Here is a 27,002-nt window from a genome sequence, read left to right as displayed (position 1 = left end):
GTTGGAATTGAATGCAGAGCCCCAGCAGTAACGCTAACCACTGCACCATCATACTTCCAGAGACTCAGTGGGTGGCAATATTCTGCATTCACAAATTTACCATGTGGCTACCTTGTGGTTCAGGAGGCTACACCGATAGGTACTACACTTCAGTCTGATGTAATCTATGTTTGACATTTGATTCTCTGGCTTTGGCATGGAAACTTTTGTTTCTGTGTCTGACTTTGTTTCCCTTTACCTGACTGGCCTGTCAAAGTCACTTTATAGCTCAACTGTCAACTGTGAAGCCTAGAATACATATTGCACATATGATATGATATAGTATAGTAGTATTCTGCCCGTTCGCGAAAATGTATGAGGACGGTGAATGCGACTCTTTCAAGGTCACTGCACACACCCACCCTGATAACAGCGAGACAAATTATTGCCATCATGACTGATTAAAAACAAACAAACAGGAAACTACAATAATCTAGATGCTGCTAGTTGAATGAGGCTTAGGTTAAGGTTGACTTGTTGAAAATGTCAAGAATATTTTAAAAGCGCTCATAAATGCACTACTATATGTTATGTGATAAACATTTTTTTTATCTTGTAATCTTAAAATGACTGTCAAAATTACCAAATATCCACAAAGGATACAAATGGATCATGGAGAAGATGAAGTGAAGATTGAACTGCTGGTTTCAGATACCAGAAAAACAAAATTCAGGGGCATTTACAGTTCATCCTGTGTTACTGTATTTTGTTGTCTTTACAGATCATGCCTACATGCATATGGTATATGGTGTACATGTACAAGTGTATACACGAAACACTGCTCCATTTTTGAGTTTTCGCTTTGCTAAGATTGCGAGCGGCGTTATTTCCAAACGAAGTTGTTACCGAGAATATTTCTCCTATCAAATTAAAAGCGCAACATCTGAACTCGAGTTCAACTTGAGCGAGAGAGAGAGAGGCGAGAGGTTTCGTGAAGCGTACAACTCAGTGAGCACGTCCTGGCCACACGCGTCCGTGTCTGTCTCAGTGCACCCGTCACTAGGTATTAGCAGACGAGACGCGACACACACATCGGCTCCTACACGGCCCTGCCTGTATTGACTTTGCAGGATGCTCGTTTTTCCATTCAGGCACGAACAAGCTAAAAAGGAAATTCTATATTTAGACCAGCAGAAGCATTTTTCCCCCCAATAACCGCAGTATTGCATACATGCACACATACAGTTCACTTTCTGTACAGTATGGTGAACACTGGAAAAATTAATACATTCATCATCCTTTCGAATGGGAAGTAGTCTGTGGATCGATGATAGGTACAGAACAGGTACGTTGTTAATTGCAAGATAACATGACTGAAAAAATAGGCATGATGTTGGCTTAATTAATCACTGTGAAAACATGAACTTATAGAAGGCTGATTGCAAAACCGGTATATGGTTAACAGATCAACGCAATATATAAATACTTGCAGTTTATTTGGAGAAAATGTAGTTATACAAATGAATAAATAATTATTTGATTTTTCTCCCAAAATGTTTCTTCTCAATAAAACGAGTTGTGTGTGACATGAAATCGCAGTAGCCAGCATGTAGAGGGCGCTGTTCTCACTGAATAACGGTTGAATGTTTTTGAAAGAATACAGTCATTATGACGTCACAATGGCAAGGAGACGTGGCAAACAGACATTTAAATCCTCAGACAGCGACAGCCGAGCGCCCATTATTGCTCTTCATGCGCAGACATTACGGGTGGAAGTCGATATTCCCCAGCTACACGCTTGCCAGTTTAGTCTCTCTAGTCCAGGATAACATCGGAAAGGGCGAAGATGGCTACGGCAGCGAATAATGGTTCAGTCGGTAAATGGGAAGTCGTAAAGAAAGGCAAGAAGCCGAACATTGCAGGAAAGAAACAACCTGATAAGAAATCGGCTGGAAGGAAAGCTCTGAGCGAGTCTAACATGCCCAAGATCGACCCAGCTCGTAAGTGAAGAGAGACAGTTCCTTTTTCTCCCCTTAAGCGGAATTATCTGAAATGCCCATTGAACCGAGTTTTGCAGTCCCATTAGCTGTTTGCTGTGAAATGGCAGCATGATTTTGAACCGACCGGATGGTCCACACGTATTTAGTGTGGTACATCGTTGTGCTGCCGAGATTTATTTTAATTGCTTGGAGTTTAAACTTATTTTGCCCCCCAACTCATTATAAATAGGCCCCGGGAACATTCATACCAAAAAAACATGTCATACAGTGTTACTGGAGCGGTAACGGATCAAATTAATATTGTACTACATGCCAGTAACAGGGTATAATGCATAAATAAATCCAATCGCATTAAACATAAGTGTTTCGTACATTGTGAAGGGTGGCAGGGCAAATAGCACCCGGTTTGTCAAAAAACAATCGCGAAAAGCTGGGCGAGTTTTGTTTCTGTTTAAAAAAGATAACTAAAGGGTGAAACCTCTTTTAGGAGTTAGAGGTTGGCCACTTCGTGTGGTTGCTACCAGATGTTCATTTTGAGGAAACGTCATGATAACCTGACCCGGTAATAATGAGCGCCTCCATGTTGAAAGCGGAGCTCATGATCTTGCCCGGAGACGCCGCATGTTTCTCTGCGTTTTGCAGTTTGCTAGTCAGTCAGCTCAATAGCTGTATTACACGAATCGTTTTCAGAGCAAGACATTGCGGGGCTGTAACATTCACCGTAATGACTTTATGATCAGATAGAAGGACGCAGATGTCAAATTCTTTCTCATGATGGAGGCTCGACGAAAAAAGACCATGAATTTATGTACCAATTAATTGAGCTATTGTTCGCCCAGATGCGAGGCTTGTGTCCTGCAGCTGCTTCTGTGGTGAAAACAGGTGATGACAACAGGTTACCTGTATAGAAATAAGTAAATTGCATTAAAATAGGTAGTGAGCAGAAAGATTTGTGATGCCTGAAATGTCTTCATGTAAATACACGTTTTACCGGCCTCCTGGGCTACAATTTAAATACAATTATTTTGTAATCCCTTTTCAGTGCACAAAAGACACTTCGTATAGGGAACAGTATTCAAAACACAAATCCTTAGAAGGTAATGAGGATTAACGTGTTTTGAATGCAGAATCCAAACCGTCACTAATTGCCTTTCATCTGGTTTGTTTTCGGGGAGGATGATGTAGCAACTGGTTCCTTTATCATATAAAAAGAGCAGGGAAGCGGTATAGTTAATTTGCTTGTACTGCAGAGCTTTTAGGACAGCTCCTTTCAAAGTTTGCTTGCTTTGAATCTATGAGGTAGTGTAATGAGCAAATTTTCATTTGCGAATCTATGCTTTTTGTTCAGTATCTGGTAAGAATTCAGAAATAAATAAATCATGGATTTCACACTAAGGAAAATGTGTCTCAGTGACACTGGCTATATTGTTTGCATTATATTCAAAACAGTTTTGTTTTTGTTCCCTCAAGCATATACAATAGAGAGTGGGGACAGTTGTTTGGAAGGGCTATACATGTTTAGTTTTTTTTTTGAAGCATAACACTTAACTATGCAGCATTGTTTAATTTAATGATGAAAAAAAGTTAAAAGGAATTGTTTTCTGAATTGAAGAAGCTCATAGCAAGTAATGCTTATTTTTATGAGATTTATGGCTCTCTGCAATCTTTTAGTACCTTTATTTCTGAAAGTTTCTGGTTTGCTTTGTTACTGCATCTTTGAGTTGTAGCTCCTTTCTAATAATCCATTTTCTAACTGCTTTATCCATTTCGGAGTGGCAGGGAAGCCGGAGTCTGTCCCGATGAGCAACAGGTGCAAGGCAAGATACACCCTGGATGGGATGCCAGTCCTTTGCAGGGCAGTCAGACTCACACACGCATACCAGGGAGAATATTCCTAGAAGCCATTTAACCTACCAGTATGTCTTTGGACTGGAGCACTTGGAGGGAAACTCTTGTGAACATGGGGAGCACATACAAACTCCTCACAGATACCACTCTTTTCTAATAATAAAATATGCAAATTGCTACGGTTACAAAAATGCAGTGGCATAACTATTCTTGTGAAATGGATCTGGAAGCTGCAGCCATATGAAATCCAGAGGAAAAAATATTTCCTACATTTGATTGATTACATAGCAAAAAGTGGAAGATGTCTGGTCACTTACTGTTCGTGGGATATTCACACAGAAAATTTGTTTCACTTTTAGCAGCAAGCCCTTTCCTTATTTAAACCCACAATATCCAGCAGTCCCAAAGAATACTTTTTTTTGTCCTTTGTGAATGAGTATTGTAGCTCCGTCGTTCTGGAAAAATCCAAAGGTGTAAACCACTTCATTGCTGCTCCAGACAGTAATGAGACCTACTGATTTAGGCCTAGACCAGATATTTTTGTGTGCGTCTTGAATAGTTTCTACTTTGCCAAAACATGATGATGAAGGTTAATTAAAATTAAAAGTGGCTGTCTTAAAACACAACACCATTTTCTTAACTTGACGGGCATCTCAAGGCTTCTCTGTTCTCGATGTCTCGAAAGATGAGCTGCTTTGTTGTATAAAAACACATCTCTGTGTTAACAAGACTACAGATATTTATGGCAGGGAAAGTCTTTGCTTTACAGGTAGTTGTTGATGTCAGGGCTCTTTGTAGAACTGGAGATGTTTTGTGCTGTTGTACAAAGAGCTTTCATATACACCTTCATTGCTACCCACAGGAAGTCTGTTCTGTGCTTCCTTCTTGCTTTGTAATGTTCTGTCTGCTCTTCTCAAAACACGTGGGAGGACTAAAAATGCAGTTTTTCAGATGTTGACGTGAAATTGTGGAGCTGACAAATGCTGTATTGCATTTTTGTAACAGTTGTTCTCCAAAGTAAAGTAGCAGGACTGATTTCACTTGTCATGGTTTAAGATAATTATAGAGGTGCTATATAAACCAGCTCATTATTTGTTTTATTTTTTAAAAGAAATATCAAGTTGTAGTTAAGAACTATGTTGCCAGCTAATAAAATATCTCTGTTGAATTACTTAAAACCGCTAATAAGGCACAAGATAGGGTAGACTGCTTTAGGGGTAACACCAGCAATACTGTCCTGTTATTAGTACACTAAGGGAAAAATGGGTCACCTCAAGATGTGAGGAGTATTTACCTTTCAAAAAGTCACTCACAGTTCCCTACAGCTGTGTTTCATACACTCTAGCTCTTCATTCTCAGACTTGAAAGTCATAAAAGCTTAATAACTGCTGAGCTGAGCAGTGTATTGCAGTATAACTCGGTGTGCAATGCTTCTGGTAAATAAAATATCAGAATGCTGCAGGGATAATTACAGAACCTGTCAGCTATGGTATGTACTGTAACTTTCTACGAATGTGATAAATGGTATGTTCTTATTTGTTAACCATTATTTAAAAAGCCTTTGGAAAAGATTAGTTACTTTGTATGCATTAGAAAGTCAATGTTTGTTGAAGTAATGCATACCCTGTGGTAATATTGCTGGACTACTTTCTTATATAAAATGTCTGTAGAGGCTCTTTGTCAAGATTTTTAAAATTTATTTGTTTATTTTTATTAATCTGGAATGCTGGGTTTCAGAGAGTGTTCTCTTTTGACAATGGTGAAATTATATTTCCTGCTTATTGGCATTTGGAAAGATTATACTGGAAAAAAATGTTCCTCTTTTTTTAATACCTAGAACGTTTTTTATTTCAAATCTGGCAACAGAGCTTGCTTTGGAATTCTTGCAACCATCTCTTGCGAAATGTAGCGCCTGCCTCCCCAGACGGGCTGTACTTAACGCGGCCCGTCCTGGGCAAGACTTATGTAGTAATAACACTTGCCGTTTTTCCGAATTGACTGCAGCCCCGCTGAAAATGTCCGAGACGATCTACGAGGGCTTTGAGCGACTGGGGAAGAAGCTGAATAAAGAGCAGGTCCCCCCAGTACCAGCGCCAGAGCCGCAGCAGAAGAAAGCCAGTTCGGGGAAACAGACAAAGAAATCCCCCGGGAATGACGGAGGACAGAAATCAGGGAAGTTTAAAACGCTGGAGGATGCTATGAAAGCGGTAAGCAGACCCTTTGTTAACGTGCGAGCTGCCTGTTGAATTGGAAGGTGTTTTTTTATTTTTATTTTGTACAACATGATACGGAAAATAACCTGTGCTACTGTATGTCATTGAACCTGTTCTTTTCTTCCTCCCCTAGATCTTTGTTTCTCAAGTCCAAGTGCATAAGAATGACTTGAAAGTAATGAGTGCTTTAAAAAGGTGGTTTTGTTTTCCTTGCCTGCAGCAAAATGTTTTTATTGCTTGGTTTAGAGGAGAGACTCTACTCTACAGGTTACAGGCCAAGTAGTTTGGGTCCATCAGCTCCTGCTGCCTTGATACTGTACGTGCTGGGCTGTGCATTATCAAATTTATAGCTGTGAAGAACTGTGATGGAACAGTGGTGTGGAGTTTTAATGCTTTTACCTCACAGCTCTTGGGTCCTGTGTTCAATTCTAGCCTGGGGCACTTTCTCTACAGATTTTGCATATTCCTCCCCATCCCTGTGTGCTTCTGCCCTCATTTGGAAGATATGCTTCCTGAGCTAGTGGTTGTCTTGAAACTCTGTGTAACCTAAAATGAACTGGCTTTTCATCAGGATGCAGTCATTCCTTGGACCTTGTGCTTCCAGGATAGGAGGTAGCTTGCTAAGACTCTAGCCAGGAATTAGTGGCTTTCTGATAATGCGTGGTTGATTGTAAGAAGTGATTCTTCTTAGCCCTTTATCTGTTTTCATTATGTTTGTCATTACGAATGTGCACAAAAGGAGCACAGTGTGGAGCCTGCTTTTGCTCTCCATGTTTGGGTGGGTTTCCATGTTACTTAGGGTCCCACCCATCTCTCAGAATCATTCTGGGTAGGTTGGTTTGGCTAATGAGAAGTGTCCTTCCCAGGGCTCGAATTCCATCTAGTTCTCATGAGGAAAATCTGGGAATCCCAGCTCGTTACTCGAGTGGCTCTCCTGCATCTTCTGTAGCCTTGATGCACTGGAATTTTTCGTGAACTGATCAACTCAAAATTCATCAATTCAATTCAGTCCTGTCCGAATTGAATTTATTGCACTGTGAGGAGAGACTGTTCCTGGAGTTTTGTTTTTGATTCTGAGGTGTGAAGTGCCTTAAGGCCAGATAACTCAAATCATCTCAATGCTTACGTGATTTCTATTTAATTGGTGCTCTTCAGTAAGCATGCCAATTTAATCTGTCTGCATCACATTTAGAAGAAAACGTTCTGCCCTTCTATGGCGCATCACCCAATTTTGATTGTAGAATATAATTTCCACACAAAACACCAACCTTTTGTGTTCTATCTCTTATTTCCAGTAGAAGAAATCTTGACATTATTTTTATGGTTTGAAGAAGTACTTTCACAGCCCAGGCTTGTCTGTACAAATGATCATCGTTAGAAATGTATTAACCATTTTCTTTAAAATCCTTTTATCAGTTCATTCTTTATGTAATTTTATATTTTCAAAGTTTTATTTTTTATTATGAAAAAGCTCGTTCATACATGCGTTATGTGGTGCAGCCATGAACTTTAAGTATGCAATTTCCATGTGTTGGGTGAATAAGTATTTGTAGAAAGTGCAAGAAAACTGGCTTTAAAGGGAAAATGGCTATTGAACAAGTTTCTTGTTCTGCTGCCTGTTGTTTAGCATAAGCAGACTAATTTCAAAGTTTTGACATTTGGTTCTTTAGCTCACACTCTTTATTTCATATCCTGTTTTCTGCAGTTTGATGTTGCAGAGCTCCAGCAGGAGCTGGAAAAGAGCCAGAACCTCTTCCCAGAAAACCCTTCTGTGTGGGTCAAGGACTTGGCCGGCTACCTCAATTACAAGCTGCAGGCCCCCGAGAGTGACCCCACACTCAGCAACCATCCCTACGGTCAGTCACTTGTCCATTACATTTCAATGAATGTTGCAGCACAAAATCATATTGAACTGTATTACAGTAAGTTTTGGCTACAGTAGTGGGGGGAATAATGCAAAAATTAATTTCCCTTGACTTGTCCTGTTGTTTAAACAAGCAACCAACCAACCAAGCAAAGAAAATGCAAATAATTAACTAAACATGCTAATTGCGCAAAAGCTGTGTCCTCGGTCCCTCCTCGACTAGGTACAGACAGGTTCATTTCATCATCTCTTAATGATTTTAGAGTCTCTAGCTCTGTACAGTCTCTAAATCGTTCCCTCCTGATGGAGTTCTGTAGGAAGCTCATGGCTCCTGGCTTTCTGGCCCTGAAGGAATTGGCTCAGTATGTTTCCATTATCCAGCTGGGTGCCAATAGTATTGAGATCTGAATCGGCACCGTAGTGACTACCAGCATTAAGCATTCGTGAGAGGAGTGATGAAGTTGGGGACGGGAGGATTTTTGTGGTTCTAAAGCAGTGAGACATGAAGGGGGAAACGCGTGATACCACGTCCTGTCCTCTTAAGAAAAACATGACTGGATGAAAAGGAAAGGTGGTTTTCACAGCTGGTTGGAGATGGGGGAAGGTTGGCCCCTGGGACATTATTTAAGAAGGGTTTTTAAAAAGAGGAGGCCATTTGGTTACCTATCAACATCTGTGGTTCTCTTATCTTTAGTGAGATACTTTACATAAAACTGGGAAGGAATCCAGGAACCTGAAATACAAGAAATTCCTGAAAAACAAATGTTTTGTTACTTTGGGCGAAAAGGCTATTTTGTAAATAACCTTTTCTTTATTATTATAAATATAATAATATCAGTATAGGGACTTGGCAGTGAGATTATACTCTGAATGGACTTGAGGTAGTTTTGACATCAGTGATTCCCATGAGGCTTTTAACCTTTATATTTTTTTTTTCCTGGACAGATTACCCTTATAGCCTGGCAAGCAAAGAGCTGAAACACGTCATTAAGGTCTTACTGGGAAAGTGCTCCGATTCACTGCAGGACTTTTTTGATCACTGCATCTACACTATGTTGCGGGAGATGGACAGGTCATCAGGTGAGCACAGCCTTATTGAAGTTGCATTGTTAAAGTATTGTTACAAACTGTAGGGAGCAGTCAAGTAAATTTAACCAGGTGGTAGGTAAAATTTGATGCATGCGGAAAGTGGCTTGTCAATTCTTTATATTCTCTGGCATATTCTGTTGAAAATGATAAATCGGAGTCAAACGAGGACAAAACAAACATTTATTAATAAAGCAGCACGCATAAACCAGTTCATCATTAACTCATACTTCCAAGTCTTTTTAGAGGCCTACATTCTACAGACACATTATTCTAGTCCTTTAACACAAAAACACTATTCAATACCTTAACAGACCAAAAACAAAAAAAACAACCTTGCATGCTAATAAATGGACTAAATCTCCCTTCCTTCAAAATGGATGCTCAGAAGTAAATGCAAATCAATCTCCTTTTTCTAAAGAGATAACATTTCACCATATGAGAGAACATTTTTAGACTGTGAAGTCCACACAAAAGATCAAGATTTCATGAAATAAAACAGCAGCTCTCTATGATGTTCAGATTACTTTGCGATAATCTGATCTCCAAGATGGATAAGGTGCTCTCACATGGCATGCTGTTCCTTCTCTCTTTTTTTTTCCCCTGTCTCTCTGTTTATGCAGTGTTCTATGGCTGTTGAGCAATCTAATGGTTTATCATGAAGTTAATCAGTATAAACCACCAGAATCCCCCTTTTACCATTCATGTTTGCTTGCTTATTAGCAGCTAGGCAAACACCTCTAGCTATGCCCATTGTTTTAGGTTTTCTGAGTAAGGCCTTGGGTAGTGCAACCAGGATGTGATCAGCAAAAACATTTTCCCCTCCTTTTGTAACTCAAGTTACTATCACCATTGTACTGTACGGTATGTTCATGTAGTCTTCACTGTATATCTTCCCTGCTCTTGAATGGCATAAAGACCCATCAGTCTCCCAAGATATTCTCAGACTGAGGACTTGTAGTTGCATTGCGTTTCTGAAACGTGTGCCAAAGTTTGTGTCAGCAGGAGACCACAGTCCCACAGACAAGACCACTTGGCACAATCCCTGTGGCACCTGGCTACTTTTGAATAATCAGTATGGTCCTTTGGTCGGTTAACTGATCTAACTGATCTCCAGGTTGTAAAATTTGACATCAGGAGGGTTTCGCCTGGAAATATTGTTTCAAATACTGCAACTATATCTGTTTGTCTCACATGAAGAATAATGGGCAGAAACACCACAAGCTTTCTCTACAACTTTTTAATTCTAGCACCCATTTTGCTAATGTAGGGAGAGAGATAGCAGGCAAGGCAGCCTTGGTTTCTCCTTGCTCTTTATTTCTGACTTGTATGTGCACTGACGTTAAATACCTTGTGTCTTTCCAGGTGAAGCGCTGCATGGCTACAGAGTGTGCATTCAAGCCATAATGCTGGACAAACCCAAAATTGCAACTTTAAATTTGCCTGATGTGAGTACTGGCAAGGGTTGCTACTCTATTTTCTGAGCAAGGAAGGAAAGAATAAAAAAAATACTTTAAGTATTTTAGTGTTTAGTCTGGACTGCTTTCACCTATACATTTTATTTGGGAGTGTTACACTGCTATAGTTCTTAACAATGGTATGTAATGCAGAAACCATTACGTCTCTACACGAACCCAGTTATTTTATTGGTGGGCTTTATAGCATCTGGTATCTGCTCATGTGATAACTTAGAACTGAAGTTCATCCTTGCTCTTATTCATTTTTAATATTTTATGTTTATTACCTTTGTATATAAAATCATTTCTCTTTAACATGCAGTGCAAGCCTAATGTATCACTAATTCAAATTTGTTTTATTATTATATAAAGTAAGAAACTGGAATCACACCTTATGCTCTCAAGCCATTGAAATGTTCTCAGATTTACATTGCAGCTAGTATCCGAATGGTTTTAAATATGTCATGTAATGGCGATGAACAAGTCTTGTTTTTACTTGTTTGTGTTGGTCATTGAAGGCAGTCTTCCCCTCCTTCTTGCAGCATTTGGAGCTGTTACGATCCCACCAGAACAGACCAGTGAAGTGCCTCACTATCATGTGGGCTTTGGGGCAGTGCGGCTTCACAGACCTTACTGAAGGACTCAAAGGTAAGTGGCATCTTCCTCCTTCCTCTCCTCAAGGACAAGGAAATAAAGTTGTATTAGGTGATGACTCTGTGCAAAATTCAAGGTGCACCTAATGCCTGGCATAAAAAAAGTACTTTCATCTTTTCATCTTTAAACGACCTTAAAATGTTGTTATTTTTCAGTACGGTAAAGGAAAACACCAGTAAAACTCCCTTTTGTCACTTTCTAAATATCAGATCCTGTGACTTGAACAGTCTGTGTTCAAGTCACAGGATCTGATATTTAGAAAGTGACAAAAGGGAGTTTTACTGGTGTTTTCCTTTACCGTACTGAAAAATAACAACATTTTAAGGTCGTTTAAAGAGGCTATAAAGCGGAATGTAGACATATAGTGTATACATAACATCTATGCATATGAAGATATTTTATTTTAGCCTCCAAAACCCAAGCAGTATGTTGAAGTCTTAGAGATAAATTTAAAGCTGCCTTGACAACTGCAGGTTTCCCTCTGTGAGAATCAATGCCGTTTGGTGAAAGGTCACGGTCTGCTTAGCAAAACAGGTAAAAGTTCATTGTAATCAAAAGCCGTTCATTGCTCAGAGTCAAACCTCATTGTTGTTGGCTCTCTAATCTGGTTACTCAAGATTTTTAAAGTGAATTGTTTCACAGCTTCAGGGGGTTTGAACTATAAATATTCTCTCACATAACAGCTCCAACATTCAATATTCATTCTCCAACAGCTTTGGCTATTTTCTAGTCATTCTGAGTCTGCCTCACTTTAGAAGTATGAACTTAAAAACATTATGACCAAGAAGTGGCCCTAATTGATAGATAGCCTTTTTTTCCAGTTTTGCACTGTTTGAATGTTCAACTCCCTCACACAAAGGATCCATCTCTCATTTTAAATCTAAGTTTTAATTTAAGTTTCAGATATAGAACAAAGTAATGAAATTCCATTATCCGTTTTATGGTTTGTTTATAATCCATCTTCCCAGACTCAATGGACATTAGCTGTATACGGAGGAAAAAAAAAAGTTTAGAGGCCAAGCAGGTTTAATGCTGTGAATTGATAGATTTTATTTTTAAACAAGTTTCCTACAGTAAGGACATAGTGTAAGAACCTGTTTATGAAGTAATTGCTCGGTAACTCACTATTGTTTTAGAATAGGGTAACTTGTTTCGAAATACCAGACATGCTGCCTGCAATCTCAGTTCTACAGTATGTAATGTGATTGTGTTTTCTGTCTCTTCCCCTCAGTGTGGCTTGGCATCATGCTTCCAGTTCTTGGTGTTAAAGCACTTTCATCCTTTGCTATTGGTTACCTGGAAAGACTTCTAATGTGAGCACTTTTTTTTATCATGTACTTTAACGTTGTTGGAATTGGATCAAGGCCTTTGCATTGAAATTTAAATGGCGAAAATAACATTTTCTCTTTTCTAATAAGGGAAGAGTAGTAAGCTTTCTTTTCCTCTTTGTCAGAGGTTGCAAATATAATTATCTGAGCATGTTGAATGCTAGGTTTCAATTCTAGCAGTTTGTTAGTACTTCAAAGTAAATACAAAGTTCATGTAGATTTTAAGGAGTATTTTTGCTTTAAAGTAATATGAACTATAGTCTAAAATGCTTGGATCATATCTGTTGCTGTGTTTCACAGTACTGTATGTTGAAATCTAAAATTATTCTTCCAATCTTTTTTTTTTAGGTTGCATGCCAACTTAACCAAAGGCTTTGGAATAATGGGACCAAAAGAGTTTTTCCCTCTGCTGGATTTTGCCTTTATGCCCAAAAATGCACTGATACCCAGGTAATAGAGGGAAGAAGGAAAAATAATTTTCTGTACCTGATGTTCAGTGAAACATACCCACAGATTAATAACCATTGAGCTGGTGTCTGGTCCTTATGACTGTCTACCATGGTAAATTTATTATAGAGTGTTTGCACATTTATAGTTAACTTTAGGAATAGGTTGATTGGCAGCCAGCAGCCATATCACTCTGCAACTCACAACTGGCAGCCCACTGAAGCTAAGCAGGTGTGAGCACACATAAAACCGAGGTCCTGACTCTGTGGTCATTACAAATCCCAGGGCGTTTCTCGAAAAGAGTAGGGGTGTAACCCAGGCATCCTGGCCAAATTTCCCATTGGCCCTTACCAATCATGGCCTCCTAATAATCCCCATCTATGAATTGGCTTCATTACTCTGCTCTCCTCTCCACTAATAGCTGATGTGTGGTGAGTGTTTTGGCGCACTGTGGCTGCCGTCGCATTATCCAGGTGGATGCTGCACATTGGTGGAGGGGAGTCCCCATTACCTGTAAAGCGCTTTGAGTGGAGTGTTCAGAAAAGCGCTATATAAGTGTAAGCAATTATTATCGATGTACTGTAGTAAACTTGCATTCCCACTTTCAAGTGTAGTAAAGCATAGTGACACCAGAGGAAACCACAGTAAACCATGGTAAGTGTACCAATCCTTTTGGTAAGTTTACCATGATGTGTTACCACAAGGGGCAATGTGGCAGTAGTCTAGTTAGAAGTCGGTCTTCTGGAACAAATGCTGGACAAGCAAACTCACTTGCAGTTAAGTTTTTGTTCCTAATGTTATGTATTAGTCCATCCTTCTGCAGTGTTGTGCCTCTTAAGAGATCCACATTCTACTGTTTAAGTACCAATTTTGTTTACTTATGACAAATAGCTATTATACATAGGTTTTGCTCATTCTACAAGAAAAATACTGATGTCATCTTTTAAGTAATTTAGATTTAGAATCATTACCTTTCCAGCTTGTTGAGGAATAGCCAAGTGTTTTTTCACATCTTGGCTCTGATTGACAAAGCCCATGACTGCACAAAATGACGATGTATTTGTAGGCCACCTCCTCTGCCCTGCACACCTTTGAGTCTATTACCACATCACAGGTGGTACCACATCACTATATGCTGACTGGAGGTGAGGCATGTCCCTTACTGATCGCACCCGGGAGGCTGCAGTGGTCCCTGCATCACTGAGAGCCCTGATTGACCAACTTTGTCCTCTCTCTGTGGTGATCAGCCAGTTGTCCATCTCTGCATAGCGATGCCAATACCAAGATGCAGTCAACTAGTGACATGACCAGGCTTGACCCTGCAACACAGAGCTGACCTTGCAGTCTCCAGTTTAGCCAATCAGGAGGCCCCAGTATTCTTTATTTAAACTACTGTACATCTTTTTGCTGTTCTTTTTATACCTTTAAATATCATATTCTAACCTGATGACTTTAAAGTATTACTTAAATATCGGAATGCTACACATTCACTACTTGTTTTAAGCAAGCAGCTAGAGAAAAGTTGGAGAGAGAAGAAATGCTGATTCGACAATTCGTAAAGTGGATATTTTCCATGTCAGTCTACAGGACCAGCTACGACGCCTGTATCCAAGGTTGAAAGTTCTAGCCTATGGAGCCAAACCAGAGTGTACCTTACACACCTACTTCCCATCCTTCCTCTCCAGGGCTACCCCTCACTGCCCTGAAGACATGAAAAAAGAGGTAAGTCACTGAACCTGCTTTCTTTTCTGATGAAGTATTTGTGGTTTGTGAACCCTTTTTCAAAGTCTCGTCTTTGCGGAGAAGATAGTCAGGAAGTGGGAACAGCGTGTCATTTAGATTCATGTCCTGATATCTATTTGACATTCACTGTCGGCAAGTAAGACAGTTCTCAAAAACTGGGAATCTTGACATATTTTGTCGAAGGTCAGTCTTGACAAAAAAGTCCAGTGCTGCATTCAATAAAGTTCTTTTTTTAGCTCCTGAAGAGTCTCACAGAGTGTTTATCACTGGATCCTCAGAGCCTCAGTGTCTGGAGGCAGTTGTACACAAAGCACCTTTCACAATCTAGGTAAGGAATCTTTCTCTAAACTTAAGCTAGGCTTCTGTTTAAGCATGTATGTTTTTAGAAGAATAAAGTCTATGGGTTTTGCATCTTGATTTAAATGTTTTTAGAATCCAACAATTCATTTTATTTAATTAAATGGATTCAAGGAGGAATGCCTGTCCATCACACCACACATACAGGCACACACACTCACGCCAGGGCCAGTTTTCCCAGAAGCCATTTTATCTACCAATACGTCTTTGAACTGTGGGAAGAAATCGGAGCACCCCGCAAAAATCCATGTGATCACGGGGAAAACATGCAGACTCCTCACAGACAGCACCCCAAATTCAGAATTGAACAAAGGGTCCCAGCACTGATGGGCAACAATGCTAATCACTGCTCCACTGTGCCTCCCTGTTTTTAGAACCCTATTGGTTAATTGATCATGCATGATGGACCACAATGCACTTGAGTGACTGTTACAATAGGGTTCTGCAACCCCACTTGTTTCCTTTCCTGAGGGCTTCTCCTGATGTGACAGTATTACAGCAGGGCAATGCATGTCCTCATGCTGTTTTTGTTACAATGCCTTTCTTGCAAAATAATAATTGGACTGTTAAACTGTGCATACCCTACTCACTAGACACGAACCCTGTTGAGCATACAAGTCACAAATTAAGGTCACCACCAGTGAGCACACATGTCCTTATCCATCTGCTGCCTGTTGCAAAGCATGTGTTGCTTTTATTGCTACCATCTGTGGTGACTCATGCTACTAGCCTCTGACTTTCACTGCTGAGTAAACTTTGTGAAGTGGTTGCAGTGAAGTGATGCGTTTCTTATGATGCTCAGTGTATACCCACAAACCGTAAAGGAATGAATCTGTTTATCTCCTTCAGAAAAGGAAGGGCAAAACAAATGTATGCTCGACTTAAATGTTTTAGTTGTGTAACTGCCTTGTGATTTGTCTGAAGTGTATGCATGTGACATTTTATTAAAAAGGCCATGGTGCATATTTAGGCGTGTTTGTCAATATTAGTTTGTCACTTTCCTGCATCCACACAAAGATAACTTTATCCCCAAGTACAACTAATTGTGTGTTATAGTATTCTGTTTTCAAGGAATAGTGTGTAAAGAGATTTTTCATTACTTTTACTGTCTTAATCTTGTAAAATGGCCCTAGGGGTTGGGTTGGGTTTTTGTGGCACAAAAAAACTCATGTGGCTGTTTATCATCCCTTAAATAAAGGACATCAAACACAAAGGAGGAAAAAAAATAATTCCTTACCTCCTCCCCCAAAAATTTATTGTTAATTTTCTGTGAAATGAAGTAGCCAAAGCTCCATAGCATTAGGTTTTAGATATTCTATTTATGTGTAATGGATGCTTCATGCTGTTGACTAATTCAGCTTTTTTTTCCCCCATTTGTCAGCCTTCTACTGAATAATCTGCTTCAGTCTTGGAATACTTTACCACCAAAAGTAAGTCAGATTCACTACATATGGAACAACATGAGCTAAAGCATAGAGGTAGCAGCTCATCTGTGTACAGGTCAGAAATCCAAAGGTTTGTGCAATGGTGTGACAACGATAGCCTAATTCTGAATGTTAAAAAAACAAAAGCAATAGTTTTTTGATCCGAGAGCAGTTGGTGATCACTCACAGGTAGTAATCCACAACGAACTTATCACTCAGGTTGATTCATATAAGTACTTAGGTGTACACGTAGACAGTAACCTGTGCTGGACTACTCATGTTGAGAGTGTTTGCTCCAAAGTTCAGCAGCGCTTATATTTCCTGTGAAGGCTAAGAGTGTTTGGGGTTCGACAGGAAGTAATGCTACTCTTTTGCCATGCTGTAATTGAGAGCATTATCAGATAGGGTATTTCAGTGTGGTTTGGTAATCTATCAGTTCGTTTAAAATCGCAAATTACCCGCCTCATCCAGACAGCTTTGAAGGTCATGGGAGTGAAACACCGTCCCTCCCTGCAGACAAGCTTTGAAAAATCCATAATCAAACAGGCAGGAAAAATTATATCAGATCCTTCCCACATCCTCAGCTCTGAATATCAACTTCTTCCTTCTGGCAAACGTTTCAGGGTTCCCAAATGTAAGTCAAACAGATACAAACATTCCTTTGTTCCACTATCCATTGAAGCTTTCAACGCAAATGTCAAGGATAAACATAATTTTGACTCTTTCAACCCACTTGAGTGCAATATGTTTTGTGATTAGTTATAAATGTTATGTGTTATACTGTACATGTGAAATAGAGTGATGTACAATGTTTTTCTTATTTTTTGTAATAGAATGATGTGGAATGCTTTTCTTTTCTTCTTTATTCTTGTTTGCATTCTATTTAAATGTACAGGAATGCTGTGTGTCCATAAAAAATTTCCCTCTGGGGACAATAAAATCTTATCTTCTTTCAAAATGACAACACTTCACGGTAGAAGAATCTCAAACACTGCAGCTGTGCACATTGTCCTTTCAGCAAAGGGTTTAAGTTACGATTTTTCCTCTGTAGTGTGTGCAGCGGTGTAGTTCACTTTTAAACTGACACACCCTACTCCCTTTCTCTTCCACTTTCCATCGAAAACGGCATAGCCCCCATTGTATACATTCTTTGAGACTCTTTTTTTCTACTGGCTTCTTGATTGACAGACATGCCTAGAGTTTTTTTTTTGAGGGTTTTCCCCACTTTAATATTTTACCTGCCTTTTTGTAAGGATACCCTGAGGAAGTGTGGTACGGAGTGTGGCATGGCCTGCTTAATGTAAAATAAGCCCTCCTGTGGCTGTACCTGGGAGTGCACTTTTAATTGAGCTCTGGGTAGTGTTTCACCCAAGATATTACAAATTACAAACTTAAAATAAAACTGTCCTGGTTTTTTTCCAGCTGATTCTAGCTGTTGAGTGATATAGCCCTTTAATAATGACTTGTATTCAATTAATTTATGCACATTGCTGATACATTTTATGTGATATCACATAATCTAAAATATTTTATAAGTGGGAGAGGTAAAAGTACACTAGAGATTCTGAATTGTTCCTTGAGTAGAAACTTGAAGGTTTCAGGTAGAAGATATGAACTATTCTAGAAACAAAAGGTTTTCCTCAGAATACAAGGCATTTCTTTACCTTAAGTGTAGTGGGTGTATGGAACAAGTTGCCCAGCTGATACCCTGTCTTCCTTCAAGAAGCAGCTTTGTCAGATTCCCAAATCTATTACCTACTATCTAAAAACCCAGATGGGCTGAATGGCCTCCTCTCATTTGTAGCCTTTATGTTCTAATTCTAAAGCAAAAGTAATAAAATTGAAAGTACAATCCTTTTCAGCATTTTCCATTTTTTTCTTTTTCTTTTGTTTAGACTTTGCAACACTTTCAGAGCAGAGAATTTGTTTTTACCAAATTTTAAGTTCATAGCTCTGAATGCATACATTTCAATCTGTTTTAGTGTTTGCTCACATGTGACTTCTCTTGCCTTGAGAAGTCTTTAGTCTGAGCTTTCTTGATAAAATACCAAGTTGAAAACAATGGTATGCATTGTTTTGCCCTGTCACTTCACAAAATGGGACACCATCAGAAGGGTGTGAATACTTTTGCAAGGCACTGTAGCTGTGGCAAAAGCTGAGTTCACTGTCCGATTGCATTTCTGAAAAAACAAAATCCTTATTTATTAATTATTAATTAATCCTTGTCCCTTAAAAATAGGCTTAAAGTGTTAAAAACAGAATAGGACAGGAGCACTGGGCTTTGTTGAGCTCCAGTTCCCTAGAGAGCAGTGAACTGCACAGTGCCCAGTGATTGTTTTTCAACATGGCATAGATCTGCACTGTCAAGGTTTCAAGGAGGAGCCATCACTTCTGTAACACGCTGCACTGAGCCCTGGTATTATGTGTGAGGTTTTTATGCACAGGGTGTGTGAATTTAAGATTAGCTCCTAATACAGACTTGAGGTCAAGGTCTTGGTCTCTGTTCATCAATACAGAATATAATAATACCATACATTTATTTTCAGATGAGAGTAGTGGGATGGGCTCGTTTACATTGCTGTATCAGGGTCCACTAAATTCTTGAAAATTGGCAGATTCTGCATATTTCTGTAATTTCCCCATCATGCCTGATATACTCCCAATTATCACAGTAATTTTGGGCCTTCATAGACATGGATTAGGAGCCTGTGCCTGTTTTTCATAATTACACTACCTCTGCAGCATCATCATACTGCCTTTAACCTAAACATAATAAGTATGAGCTCAGTCATTATCCCAAAATAATATATATAGGAGTGTGTATATAAATGTATATATGTTTATACTGCAATATAAACACATTTTTTCTCCTGCCTTTTTAAAGTAGAAGGTAGAACGAGCCAATTATTTTCCCATTAATGCAATTCTGTCTTGTTTTTTCAGCTTCAGAAATCTCTTCAGGAAACCGTGCAGTCTTTCAAGGTGACCAATGAAGAAATGAGGACAACTGCAAATTCACAAGATTTGAAAGACTGCAGTGCTCTGTGCAATGTAAGAATACCTGCATCTCCTCTTTCCAGGGCTCTGGCTCCATAGTCTTCATAGCCGCTATGCACTGAGGTGAGCCGTTAGTGGCCTTCTCTGCATTGCACGAGTCAGGCTTTCTTTGGGCTCCATGACTGTGACAACACACCTTCTCTTTCCATCTCTGATTTAGCTTCATGATGACATGTGGCATAAACTGTCCTTTAATTTTACTGTTTGCTAGTATTTTTTACCTGTCTTTGCCTGAGTGACTACCTTCTCATAACTAAACTAAACAGACCTTTGCCTTCCTAAACTCTGGAAAAGAACATCTTGGATTTTCATTATTTTTTCTGGACGTTCCAGACATAAATTCACTTTGTCATAATCGCCATCTGCAGACAGCACCTAGTTCTGAAAGGGCAGTATTCTTTTGAAAGTTATTGGAATTGAAGGGAATTCAGCATTTACATGCAATTTGCGGCCTTTTAAATGTTTGGCGAAGCCAGTGCTTAGTCTCCATCTAAAGACTTGGCGAACATTTTTCCTCTGCTCCACTCAGCGCCTGCAGCTGAAAATGAAGGGTCATGGTTTTCCTTGGTCTCGCCTGCTTCTGGCCCTGGTGGTGTTTGCGTCTGGTTTCATCGTCCACGACGTGAGATCGCACGGCTCTTTCAAAGGCAAGTCCTTTTTCTTTGCTTTGTATTCAAAAGACTCTGCTCATGGTTTCAGTGTAGTGGGGTGGCACCCACGATTTATTAGACTTGACTTGGTTGGCTAAATCTCTACTAATAGTTTAGAACAAGATTGAATTAAAAATGCAACCTTAGTATTTTAATATTTGTATTTTTATTATTGAACTGCTATTTTGTCAATGCTGTCTGTGGTCTGTAACGGAAATCAAGGCATCCTTTTTTTGTCCCTTTTTTTTAAGCGGAGGGTAGAATATTTGTTTGCATGTTTTGCGGAATAAGTGCTGTCTTTTAGCTTCACAGATCTCTTCAGAAAGCTGAACATGATGTACCACTCTGCCCGGCACAGAGAAAAAAAGTACATTTATCACTGCAAATGTATGCATTGGCTTAATGTCCGAGTCCCAGAATTATTTCCAATTCAAATAGAGAGCACTGCTGCCACCTTGGTTTTAAGCAGTTTCTGCTGTGTCTGACTTGTTAAGCAGGCTTTGAACCATTCTGCTCCAGACTAGTCAGTCCTCTACATTGATGGATTTTCCCCTTGCATTACCAGCGAGAATATAGTGTGATTTTCATCCTTGAGATTATTTCCGTTGAAAACTTCATTCTTGTGACATAGAAGCAAACTGCAACACATGAAGAGTGGTATAGCACTAGCAATGACTTTTTCTTGGAAAATGAGTTTCTGTAATTTATTTTCAGGCATACTGCAGAATGATCTTATACTCGGTCTAGTTAAAATGCATTGTGCCTTCAAGGCCATAACATTCTGACCTCAACTGTAAATAATAAGCTATTCAATCTCATTATGGTTATTGCCTTTGTAAAAGTGTACAATAGAATCCTTACGCTTTAAAAAGAGATTGTGTTGTGCATGTTCTTACCTTTGACATTTTAAATTCCAGCCTCTTCCTGTGCACATGTCCTGCAGCAGTCAGGAATGATGTCGGTGTCTGAGCAGGCCTGGAGTAAGATCTCTCATTATTCTCAGGAGGGATACAGGTTAGTAGCAAAGCTACCTTACAAGGTGCTCAAAAATTCAGTGAAGGACACTTTAGTTATTTGCTTAACCTGAAAATATATGCAGCTCTCATTTTTCTGGGTAATGGGTGGTGAGTAGAGACCTGGATAGAACAAAATCACAGACAAACTGTGAAGAATTATTGCTGATTAACTTATGTAATTGTTTTCACTCCCAGTGATCCCAAAGTGCATAGCTGGGGACTTGCTTCATTCTCCACTGAATTGTGACACCATCTTAAATGGCAGCTATTCTCTGCCAGCAGATCCACGATGCTGCAGATTTTAAGACAACTGTGAAATTGCTTCAGCAGTTAAGAGCAGGCTGTATACGTGCAACATTGACTTTAGCAAGGACACTGCAGGACCACAGTTTTGACTTATTTAGTGGACAGAACCTCCTACAGCACACAGTGTCTACAGTTACAATACTTGGTTTGGAAACTCTGGAGCAGAGGGAAGAGTGCCACCTACTGGTCTCTTTAGCATTTACCACTGTTAAACGGGTAAAACAGGTTAAACAGATAAAAACATGATCGTATACATCAATTTTCTTTAACCTGTATTTTTATATCTTTGATATTTTTCTAGTTTCTCTGTGTGGTTTCATTTTAACCTGGTTTGTATGTTTTTTGGTCTGTGAAACACTTAAGTACTGGAGAACTTATTTAAGAGTTAACCTCCTTTCTATACATAGGATAGTGCAGTGTCTGTTTTAAAGAAGAATGTGTAAACCACATTAGCAGAAATACAGTAGTGTAGATATTAGTAGAAGTAAATTCCATAAAATGGAAGCTGAACTCTTATTTTTAAGTAATCCAATTGAAAGAACCCACACCATTTTCCTCAGCATGATTAAACTACCCCCTGGTAAAGGGGCAGTTGACTGTACGTTGGTTCAGTTGTCATAGCCAGAACTTCAGCCAGAGAAAAAGTCTGTCTCTGAATCTGCTTCATATCTATTTTAGTGTCTGCTCACTAGCACTGAGTGAAGTTCCACAGTTGTGGCCTTAGATTTTGTGGTTTTGTCCAGATGTTTTTTTCCAAAGTTGATATAATTGATAGTCACATACGTAGTAAGGGTTACAACAACCTAGAGCCCATCTTGGAAGTAAAGAGCTCAAGGCAGGGCTGTACCCTGGACAGGATGCCGCCATGGGAACGGAGGGACAATTTTGGGATGCCAGTTGATGTAGGCAGCATGCAGTTGAACCCAGGGCCCAATGCAAACAGTTTTTTTAATTCCTTCTCTGAAATGCCCCTGAATTGACTTTTGTTTTCCATATTTAATCTACGGTATTTACCAAGTCTGTTCTATACTTGTGACAATTAGTGTAAAGTCATCATCTCAGACATGCAATACAAACAACTGAAATTTTTGAAATATTCCCACTAGAACAGGTCTTCATTTCTGTATACGTGCATGTTATGTGTTTTACATATAAGCAACTGTTAATTTGTAGTGTGGAATTTGAAAGACCTCTGCAGGGTTCATATTGTGAATGAATAGCTCAGAGAAAGGTGGTCTGCCAGTCAGTTTTACATATTCCCACTGTTATCTTCCCTGTAAATAGTTTTTATATTTTAGTGGTTTTTTACATCTTTCAATAAACTGGTTCTGTGAGTGTCAGTGTGCCATTTTGATTTTGACGTGGAATTTATTCTCTTCTTTTTGTAGTTGGGTGGAGACCAATGCACCACACTACTATTCTCAGGCAGTAACTACGCTGGGTCCTTTCCTGGAAGTTGCTTGGGAAAAGACAAAGACATCATCTGCCTTCATTGTAGAGCAGTGTTCCGTTCAGATCACGTGGATTCAAGAAAATGCTCCTAGGTTTATCGAATGGGTAAGATGGGAGTTTCAAGTTCAGTGTGGTTACCCTTACTCACTCAGCTAAGCTGAGCCCTGTGGTCTCCGCATCACTGGTCATGATCCTAGGCCACTGTCACTTGGATTCTTTGAAGTGATAATGCACAGTTGATCGAGCACTCCAATATTGGGAAGGCATTAGTCAGTCAGGGTCTCCTCAGTTTTAAAGGGGAACTGCAGTGCTATTTTTAGATTTCTGGGTTAGAAAAAATCAGCATTGTGCATTTCGAAACAATAAAATAAAAATGTACACAGTAAAAAATTCCAGGTACACACAGCAGCATGTTCTGCGATTCGGAACGAGGCAACAAAACTTCCAGTGACAAGTTGTAGCCTTACTACATTGTAAACAAACAGGCTTCTGACGTCTCTTTAAATCCAATAGAAATGTTGCTCACAACATGCAGATCACACCGAAAGATTTCTGCAGTGAAATGTCTGCTCCATGACCTGTGATGTACAGTATGAGCAAATAAGTAGATTGCATTTATTATTATAGTGACTAGTGAGCAGGAAGGGCCAGGTCATGTCTGGAATTCAAATACGAGTTTGCGACAACATGGTGACTTGCAGTGCTTTCATAAAGTTCACGATCTTGTGCTTAATTTGAAATTCATCAAATATTTCTATAACATCAATGAATATACAGTATCTTGTTACCGAGATTTAATAACCAGTTTGAGAAATTGGGACTGCAGTTCCCCTTAAATTGAACCAGTGACCTCGAACATCTGCAAGCATTCAGTGATGCTGGTGAGAAAGAGCTGACTGGAAAAACAGGCTCTGACTCTCCTGTAAGCACTGTGCTTGTAGCAGGTCATCAGATGGATGGTTTTGTCAAGTGGCCATTTTAATGGAGAATGTCTGCAGGCCCCCCATGTTCCTTGTGCTGTCTTTGTTCACCGAGCCTTAAGAATATTGCAGCTCTAGATTGAGTAGTTGTAATAAAAAATGCAATACCAAATTTTCAAAACAGGGTAACTCCCACATCCAGTAAATTACTTTCAAGAATTTTTGCAACTCCCAAAATAGTCTCACTTCGAACAAATTCATGCCTTCTTTATGACAGGCATGCTTGTATTTGTGTTTTTGGATAGAAAATGTATAAAAGTTGTCAGAATGTGGTACTTGGTATTATTGAGAAAAGGTAAGTTTTACTCAAGTGGCATGAGTTTTATAACTGTCACATCAGTAGTAATCAGCCTTAAAGAAGGGTAAACATTTTATATCTGAAGTAAAGGGTTACCAAAATTTTGGATCTGTAAAGTATCTGGTGTTCCTTTGTACATTTTTTATACAATATTGACATGAAAAAACACTGAAAATCAAAACAGTTAACCAAGATGCTCACTGGATTTTAAGAAACATTGTCAGTCATGATGTACAATATAGTATTCTTTATCAAGTTTCTGTTTCCCATGCCGGTTATGTTTTTTGTCTTCCAAATCTAGCTCGGTGCCAACATCCCGGATAACGTATTTCAGTTCATTGAATATTTGAAGGAGTTGCTGTTATTCATCCATCAGAACTACCTACAGCCAGCTATGGTATATGTGAAGACTTCACTGGAGTTCAGCTGGCAAAAGTTTGTAGAATCTTGCAAGTAAGTTTAAAATATTCTGTTTATTCCTTCCAAAGTGTTTTCATACATGCACCATGCAGGTTTAATTGAACGGCATCAGTGATAAACTATATACAGATATTCACTGATGTGCTATGCAACTGTCTAGCGGTTACATGTTTTTTTTTGTAATGTTCAATTCTTCAAAAATCTAAAAAGCAATAGGATTTGCCATTTATTAATCATTGTTTTTTCTTTTTTTTTGCAGTGGGGAAGTTTCCATGCCCTGCATTCAAAACCATTTAATATCCATTTCTAATTCCACCTGGACTTATGTGCAGAACACAACTCTTGCTGTTAAAAACTGGGCATTTGCAATAATGTCAAGGCAGTAAGAAGTGTCTGTGACCCCGAACCCCAGAGACTGAGTTCCTTTTGTCCTCCCCATCGGGAACAGAAACCACCAGTGCTTTTTAATGATTGCTCAGAGAAAGACTTTCCACCTAGGTGCAAACAAATACAAAGATTTTTGTCAAACCGCATGGAATTTTGTATCCGACTCATTTTGTACCTATGGTTTGATCACTTTGAGGTATACATTTTTTTAAGTGATATTCAAGATTTTAATTGTTGGGCAGTGTTATTTCACAGAAAATTGCCAAATGGGGGAAAGATGGATTTTAGTGGCTGGCTTTCCTTTGAAAAATGCATCAGCTTTGCCATTTATTATCTACACGGTTTCAGCTGACCATGTCTGATTACACATCTGGATAACAAAAGATAAAGTAAAGGTTCAGTGAAAAAGAACTACTTCTTAAGACCTCAAGTTAACACAGACTTAGTAAATTTTTTTGTAATTTTAGTTTGTGTTTAATTTCTATTGTTACATGAGAATGAATTTTAAAGCCTCTTGCAGGGCCATTTTGGAAGGTGGTATTAACTTTATTTAAACCCAGTTAAAGTCCACTTCCTTAAATTTATTGTATGTTTTTTCAAAATCTGTAGCCAGAGTAAAGATGAGATATCAATGGGGAAAGGCACTGGACTGTTTTGATATTGTGATTACTACTGCTGCTTTCTGTAAAATATTTCAACATCAGGTCATTTTTAGTAGGGTAATTGCCCTAATTAATTGAATAAATCAAATATCTTAGCATACCAGAGACTAGCCAGCTTGTGCTATTGGAAATAATATTAAGAGTCAAGAGACATTTTAGAATAAGTACTAAATTCTTCATTTATTTTTAGCGTAAAGCTGATGTTTACGATTGAGAGTAATTATACATTTTTTAATCTTGCCTTACCATCCCTAAACTGAAAAAAAAACATTTTTAAAAGTATCTGGTCTGTGTTTATGTGCAAATTCTTAACACTATTTACGTATTATTAGGTCTTTAATAGTGTTTTGATATAACAGTGCTGTTCCTGATTACTACTGTCTTGTCAGTTGAGAAAATAAGTCTTACACCTGAAGTATATCTTCAGCGGAGCAGAATAAGATGTTTACAGAGTGAAGGCTATGAAAGTACAGTTGTAATTATGCTTTCACTTAACCTTGTAAGCTTTGTCTTGGGCTCTCTATAAAGTAGAATGGCATAGAATGACCAAAATCAAATTTTATTTGTTATGCTCAGTGCAGAAACTGAGGTTTGATACCACAGCTGTCTGTATCCTCAAAGTAGATGGGTTTCTATTCCATGTACAGAATTTTTTTTTAAATGAAAGAGTTTCATGCACTACTTCACGTGAGAATCTGTGTGTGTGTGCGTGTTGAAATAAAGTCTATCTGATCTACCTTTTAACTGCAGATAATCACTCAGTTCCACAAAATGATGAATATCTTTTTTGGGTATCCAGTGTTTCATTCTTACCATATATAAGAAGATGGCTGTAAGATCTACGGTCGTGTTCACTGTAGTAAACCACAGAATAAGAAGCACTTCACATCCAGTAATCCTTGACACATTAAGAAAAAGACTGTGAAATCATCCAGTATTTCATCCTATTTTGTGGTCTTATTACCCAGAATACTGTCTCGTACAATCTGGATTATTAAAAAACTGAGACAATGCAATATTTGCATTATAGATTGAATACTACATTAAACCTGTAATATTGATTTAAAAAAGTGTTCCAATACATCATTCCATGATACTGTTATGTGTTATAAAACATCTTGAAACCTCTCACAGTACCTCATTCTCTAAGGTTTGACAATAGGAATTCTTAAAAATGTTACCCCAGCTGTACCTTGTCTTCTCATTCTTGGGATGACAACATGCCCTAAATCCAGCTGGCCAAACAATTGTGCTGGTTTGTAACAATCACTGGATCATTTGTGGTGAGGCCATTGTGCCAGCCTTCTTTGGGGAAATGGAGGTAAACTGGGCCTCAATATAGGGAAATAAAGTCCAAATAGAAACGCAGAAGAA

At 38.8% G+C, this 27,002-nt stretch overlaps 1 protein-coding gene across 1 annotated transcript; it reads left to right on the top strand.

The window, feature by feature from the left end:
• Positions 1–1,654: 1,654 nt before the first annotated feature.
• On the top strand, positions 1,655–26,372 carry tmem214 (transmembrane protein 214). Its single transcript, XM_088927575.1, has 17 exons — positions 1,655–1,979; positions 5,832–6,034; positions 7,746–7,896; positions 8,850–8,984; positions 10,356–10,438; positions 10,990–11,095; positions 12,333–12,414; positions 12,778–12,879; positions 14,457–14,598; positions 14,856–14,947; positions 16,358–16,406; positions 19,344–19,451; positions 19,987–20,104; positions 21,025–21,121; positions 22,818–22,986; positions 24,461–24,612; positions 24,839–26,372. The coding sequence occupies exons 1-17, from the start codon at positions 1,826–1,828 to the stop codon at positions 24,963–24,965; spliced, it is 2,070 nt and encodes a 689-aa protein (XP_088783701.1). The 5' UTR covers positions 1,655–1,825; the 3' UTR covers positions 24,966–26,372.
• The last annotated feature ends 630 nt before the right edge of the window (positions 26,373–27,002 follow it).

Source organism: Atractosteus spatula, chromosome 2 (genome assembly GCF_055471065.1).
Source record: "Atractosteus spatula isolate fAtrSpa1 chromosome 2, fAtrSpa1.hap1, whole genome shotgun sequence".
Classification (NCBI taxonomy): domain Eukaryota; kingdom Metazoa; phylum Chordata; class Actinopteri; order Semionotiformes; family Lepisosteidae; genus Atractosteus; species Atractosteus spatula.
Note: the sequence above shows the minus strand (reverse complement) of the source record. Positions and strands in the feature narration are given on the sequence as shown.

Coding starts and splice junctions, on each gene's coding strand:
- tmem214 (XM_088927575.1), top strand. CDS start 1,826: ATGGCTACGGCAGCGAATAATGGTTCAGTCGGTAAATGGGAAGTCGTA. Junction 19,452..19,986: donor ACTGCAGTGCTCTGTGCAAT/GTAAGAATACCT, acceptor TGCTCCACTCAG/CGCCTGCAGCTGAAAATGAA. Junction 22,987..24,460: donor CTCCTAGGTTTATCGAATGG/GTAAGATGGGAG, acceptor TTCCAAATCTAG/CTCGGTGCCAACATCCCGGA.